Source organism: Colletotrichum orchidophilum (assembly GCF_001831195.1).
Source record: "Colletotrichum orchidophilum strain IMI 309357 chromosome Unknown Scaffold_33.1, whole genome shotgun sequence".
NCBI lineage: Eukaryota > Fungi > Ascomycota > Sordariomycetes > Glomerellales > Glomerellaceae > Colletotrichum > Colletotrichum orchidophilum.
Window position 1 is genome coordinate 361294 of NW_019172989.1, and position 6367 is coordinate 367660.

Sequence of the window (6367 nt, forward strand, 5' to 3'; positions counted from 1 at the left end):
GGGTACGTATTCGGAGTAGAGAAAGAGACGAAGGGGAAGAGAGAGAAGCACGAGCACAATGCCTGTCTCTTGATGTAGCCTGGCTATAGCGCCTCCTGGGTAATGGGACGACGGGGCAAGGGTATACATGGATGGTTCTCTCTGACTTGGGGTGCATCGGGGGGGATCCTGAGCGATGCTGGTTGTGTGCCTGAACCGCAATCATAACAACAACGATCTCGAGTCCGGCGTGGGCAGAAGAGTTGTAGTGTCGGTACGGAGTATGGTGCTAGTAGTTAGTAGGTAATGGGTGTATCCGTGTTGCTGGCTGGCTGGCAGCAGTAGCCGGGATTGCGGGTGAGATCGAGGACGACAGACCTCGTCTAGGATTAACGTCAATGGGATCGCTCGAGGTCAAACGGTCACTGGTTTATGCAACTGCAGGGTCTATTGCTCCAGAGCACACCCCAGCCGTGCGTCCTGGATGTTCGTCAGGGCCCTGCTCTGAACGCCTCTTCCTCTGTCTCCCACACGGGAATGTACTGAGAGAGTCCCCTACATGTCTTGGCCACACGCCCTCCTGCTCTTTTCGCTCTTTCTCTCTCTCTCTTTCTCTCATAAACTCTCATATTGCCGGCACACCCTTGACCACGCCTCCCTGGCCCCCCCCTCCCACGGCCGTGGTGCGTGGGCCGCTAGCCTAGCAAGGGTTAATCCGAATCCAGTGCTGTTATGCATGGTACCACTCGGGCCACCATTTCCTAATCTGGATCTTGCTCCCGTTCCGAGGACGGGGCAGTCTGGGATGTCTGACCCCTGTCCTGTCATGAAGGCTTGTGTGTTTGGGACGGAGGCCCGGGGGTTGGTGTAGTATAGACGAAGAAGATCAAGAGGCACCACAGGAGGTTGTTCCTCATGTTGCGTGTGGTGTTCGTGGACTGGGGATGCCAGCCGTGGGAGCGCACCACAGACACACACTGCTCCGCACACACGCACGCACTTGAGACGAGCAACGACTCTGTGCCTGACTGACGTCGGGGGGCGTGCGGCGTGTGAGGCCCCAAGAGCTTCATCGATACCCTGCCAGCCCTGTGCTGCGACCGGATTGTCGAGGTGATCTTATGCCGTTCGTCGCTTCTGCCTCCAATGTGCAGGTGCCAGAACGTCATCCCAAGGCTGAGAGACTTCAGAGAGGAGGGGGAAACACGGTGCTTCACCGTGCCGTGCTGGGTCCCATGTTCGGATGACTGGTGTCTCTGTTCCAGAATCGTCCTGAAGTGATGAATGGCAAGTTGTCCATGATGCGGATTGTCAGATCCAAGCTTCGTTCAATCTGCCGACGACGCGAGATGAGCCCAATCTTGTCTCAACAGCTCTTCCCAGCATAATGAGTTGTTTCTCTGTTGAGTTCAGCCGCGCATCCGGGGGAGAGGACACCGGGGCACGGAAGAACCCTTCCCAAGATCATGGGACATTAAATGCAACAATATTCCGGATTTACTGCAGGGTTGGTAGGCAGGAACGGCAAGCATTAAGGCCGGATGCTGTTTTGATTGACGCTCATCACGTTACTCTCAAGACAAGCTTAATGGCAAAAAGGGTCGACGGGCTTGGAAAACAGCCTGGTCTTGGCATCTCATGCGGAGTCGCCGGGATGAAGAGAAAGAGAGAGAGAGAGAGAGAGGAACCGCACCCAAGACGTTGCGTTGCGTTGTGTTGCGTCAACTTGCGCGAGAGCCGTTTTGTGCAACGGCAACATCCGGTTAACTCTGGACGATTTTGACAACTCCAGACAACTCTCAATGGTGTCGTGTGCGTTGCAGCCTTCAGGTAGCTGCCGCTTGGCGATACCGACCAACTAACTGCTTAGTGCCAGAGTTGCATCCCAGAGTGGCATTTTGGGCATTTCCCTTTAGCCAGGAAAGTCTCGGTGAATGATTGACCGTCTGCCAGGCATTCGGGTCGGGCATCAGTCTGAATTGGACGGAGCAGAGCCGTCCAAGGTAAGTTCAGCCCAGACAAGCCGGCCCCAGTGATCCCATATGATCGCAATTCCACACAACGCAACGCACCCCTAGATAGAGTTCGTCACTGCAGCCCGACTCGACTCGTGGCGGTTGGCTTTGTGGCACCCAGGGAAAAGCCGCCAGCGAAGCTCTCCCGCAGGCGCCGCAAAGCTCTTGGTCTGGCGCTGCCGCTAACTTCGGCACCGTCGATATCGCATGCAGCGGCGGCCGTGCGAAAGGGTTACGCACGTCAAGTTTGAAGGTAGCTGTCAGCGACTCTTTAGCCTCTTCTTTTAGGCCCTGCTTGCTGCTGTTGGTGTGCTCTGACATGTCTCCATCTTGTCTTCTCCCCCCGGTCTCGATTGTGGGCTTTTTGCAAAGGGGATCGGACGGCGGCGGCATCAATGAGACGGCACGGCATCGATAGGGAAATGGGGCATCAGGGGCGCCGGGACACTGTTTCTTGGAGGAGGGGGGGGAGAAGACTCCATATTGGCATGGCATGAGGGTGTGAGAAATGTGAGATGTGTGAAGGGGGTGGAAAGGGGGGAGGGGGGGCAGGGAAACAGACAGTCGGAAACAAAGGCTAATTTCAATATGATCTTCAGTTTAGCTCGGGCGCCAGGAAAGCCCCCCTCGCTTGCGCAGGGTGGCTTGAACCTTGCAAGGACAGGGTTGCAGGGGAGGAAGAGATGAAAGTCTGGCTCTGGCGTCGGCTCTTTCTCTGCTTCTGCCCTCTCTGCTCGGATTCTCGCTCTCTGAATTTGAAGGGGCCATGGGTGTGCGCGTGTGTGCTGTGTGGTCATCGTCATGGCCTGGTGCTTGCTTTCCCAAAACATTAGATCCCCCCCCGGGCCCCAGCCATGATGTCTCGCACATACCCTGTCCTCTGCAAGGTGCCTCTGCCTCTCTCTGGCTCCTGCTGCCCTGGTAGAGAAAGGAAGGGGTCCGTGATCGACCTAGAGACGAGGGTCGGGAAAGATGGGAGGAAAAGGGTTTGGGAATTGGAATGGGATGCAGACGGAACGGCAACAGAGTTCCAGGGAAAGGCCCGGGGTCAAGACTCAAGGGGGGGCTGGGGAATCCCTTCCTGGTAGGGGCCAAGGCATGAAGAAGGCCTCAAGTCCCGAGAGCTTCTCAGGCACAATTGTGCAACAGATTGCCATCGGATGAAGCGGTGACTCGTCCGTTACTGCTTGCCAAAGACCAAATGACAGGCTCCGTCACGTCTCGTCCCGCCGATGTCGTCCCAAGTCTTCCGCCGTGACAGCTCCGGTCGCTCTTATGTTTTGCGACTGCTTTAACGTGCTTATGGCAGCAGTTTCCTCCATCCTCGTGTGCATGGACACCAGTTATTGGGAGTGAGCGGTTCCTGTTGACCAGAGTTTCGAAGTGGGTGTCTGTGTCTGCGATGACTTTTGATAGCATTTGCATTCCATCCCCTTTCCAATTTGCATGTCTGCAACTCTGCATTTTGCCATGTGCGCTGCCTTGTGACAGAAGAGCCTCCCTGAGACCTGACTGCAACTTGGCATGGCACCTGGAGAAACGACGAACACGTAATACCCTCCCCAGACCCCGATAGGCTTGCGGCTTGCCTTGCTACACTTGCAAGGCTCGGGGAATGGGGAAACGGGGAAACGGGGGACCGTTGAGACAAAGTGCAGACTTCAGACTTCGCTTGAGAAAATGGCTGGCGACGGCGTCATCTAGTGTCTCCGTGTCAAACTTCGCGAACGACTTTAGCGCCCTGGCACGTGAAGAAGCAGAGACAGAGAGTTACATACACTTCTGGTGTGTCTAGTAGGTAAGGCCAGCCGACAGTGAAGACTTTCTCCCTCGGTCCACAATATGTTAGCAGACGTAGACGGGCCGTATGTGACGAGTGGACTGGTGAGGCCTGCGTGGCTTGGAGGGGGAACCGCCCGGCCGTTGCTTGCTTTTTTTCCACCACCGGTGTCCATGGCCCATGTTCCCAGACGAAGCCATCACCAGAAACGAAATGGCATGGCTACCGCTATACCGCGTGCTAACACCGATCAAGTGGTCTGTTCCGTCGCGAAGCACGCTAGACTCACACCAGAACCGCCATGGAATCCTTTAGTGGTTGCCAACGCCTTGCTTGCGACTGGCACTTGCACATTGCTGGGCCGCTGGCCGACACAATGCAACGATGAGCCGTCCACACTCTATCCCGTACTCCGCACACACATTACACATCTACCACCTACTCTGCTCACTGACGAGTCTGCTGCCCTGCACCATGCTTGCGGATGGAAGTCCCGCTGCAGCGGGCGCGTCGTTGCTCACCGTTGTGGGATGACCCCCCAATTTCCATCTCCCATCGGTGTAACATCTCGTTCACTCGCCAATCGGCAGCAGTTGGTGTTGCCCCCGCCCGTGGGGAGAGGATCGTGATGTGCGAGCAGCAACATCATGACAGTGTACCTTGGCCGTCCGTGTTGTTGGTTCAACCCCGGAACTACGTAATACCCCTCAAGTTCTTGTGGCTGAGCCCTGAGTGTGCCCTCGAGGAAACCATGGGAAATGAAGCCTGGCAAGAAACTTCTGGATAAAGTAGTTTGTACTTAGTTTGTGAGCCTTGCAGCGGCTACAGATCGCCGGGCGGCCGGGCGGCCACCCACGTCCCCTTTTTTTTTCTTTCCTTTATTCCTTGTTTAATCTTTTTCATACGGATACTTTGGCTAGACTTGACGAACGTCTGCCTCCCGACTCAGCACCCGCATGAAATCATAAAACCTTGGAAAGGTATTTTGTTTCAGCGGAATTATTTAGGCCCCGTCTCTCTCTCTGTCTCGCTCCGGCTCTCACAACCCCAGCCTCACACCCCGTTTCTCGAGCCCTCCGTCGAGATCCTCACGACGGGCGGGCGGGCGACGATCTCCCCCTTGCCCTGCTCCCGTGGTTCCGTGTCGTCGGAGAAGCACGAGAAAGAGGTAACCTATTCAGACGACATGGACTGCAAGTCCCGTGATCGGGCTTTGAACTGATCAGGTCCTCGGGCTTTGAAGCGCTCTGCTAGCGTAAGCCTGGGCATCCTCCCACCTCCCCACCCCAGCACGTCCATCCGCCTCCTGCGCCGCAGGCTGTCAACGGCAACTTCCTGGGCTAAGTCAGATGTCTCTTTCTCTCTCTCTCTTTCTCTCGTGTGGACAAGGACTTCCGCGGGCGAGCGATAGGTCTAGCTACCTAGGCACGTTTAGGTAGTGACAAGCTCCCTAGGCTTGCCTGAGCTTAGCTGGTACCAAACGAAACGGCGTCCATCCAGATCGGGTGCAGCGCGTGACGTCCCGCAAGACCTTTCGTATCGACGTATCCCTTCACTCGTTCGTCGTCCGTCCCCCCGCGCGCATGTAAAAGCTGTTGCGTATCGACCCTGCAGTATGGGGTACCCTACGGGCTACGGCGCGAAGCGGTCGTACCTCGGAGCCTCTTTCGATTGAACTAGTATCGTCATATGGGAGCACCCCCTTGAAGCCATCTTTTTCATTTCCCTAGACTCAGAGCGGCAGGCCGTATGAAGCTACATGTACACGCAGCCAGCCCAGGTATGGAGGGTTGCAGATGTATCCTCTCCAGCAAGCGGCAGCGGTTGGACGCCTACCTACCAAACGCCGGGCTTTGTTGTTGTGTTGGTCCTCCGGCTATTGGTAGTGATGGAACGTGGTAGGTAGATCGTCCATCCTCTTCGAGATTTGAAGTCTGAAAACGGGGGGCCTCGGACCACGGTACAGCTCCCCCGAATGTAACTTGCACGAGCGGTCATCACCCACCCAAACAGATCTGTGAATGGGATCAACTGTGCCTCTCTGGGTAGGTATCTCACCTTGAGCCTTCAACAAACAGTCTGGGCCAATCTTTCCTCCAACTCACCTGTCACCGACCAATCTCCGGGAAGGGCTGGGCCTGGGCTGAGCTGGTCCCCCCCCCCCCCCCCCAATCAAACTACCCCCCACCTACTTCACATTCCAACACCCCCATCAAACCAACACACTGCCGCACTCCCCCCACTCATCCTTTTCTCCCTCCACCTCTTTCTCCAACACAAACGTCTCTCTCAATGCCTCCAGCCACCACGCCGCCCCACAGACCACTACAGCCGCCCGCCGCCGCCCCCCGCACGGGGGGCGGGGGGGCGGGGCCGGGGTGGCGGGGCGGCTCGATTGCGGCGGGAGGGTGACTAGAACCGTGCTGTTGGTAACCCGTCGGCGGCGGGAGCGGAGGATGAGCGCGTGGTCCGCCACGCCGCCGCGGCCTGTGGCGGTGTGGGGGCGTGCCGTTCGTAAAGAAGAACCCGCGCAGGCGGGCGGGACCTGGAGCCAACCGTGGTGGTTGTGGATGTCGTTGCAGCCGGGCATACG

At 57.0% G+C, this 6367-nt stretch overlaps 1 protein-coding gene across 1 annotated transcript; it reads right to left on the minus strand.

Moving 5' to 3' along the window:
• Positions 1-1948: 1948 nt before the first annotated feature.
• On the minus strand, positions 1949-2315 carry CORC01_04970 (uncharacterized protein; the record flags this gene model as incomplete). The annotated part of the gene is made up of 2 exons (XM_022616617.1): positions 1949-2017; positions 2088-2315. 2 exons carry the CDS (start codon positions 2313-2315, stop codon positions 1949-1951), a joined length of 297 nt encoding a protein of 98 aa, XP_022476979.1.
• Between the last annotated feature and the right edge of the window lie 4052 nt (positions 2316-6367).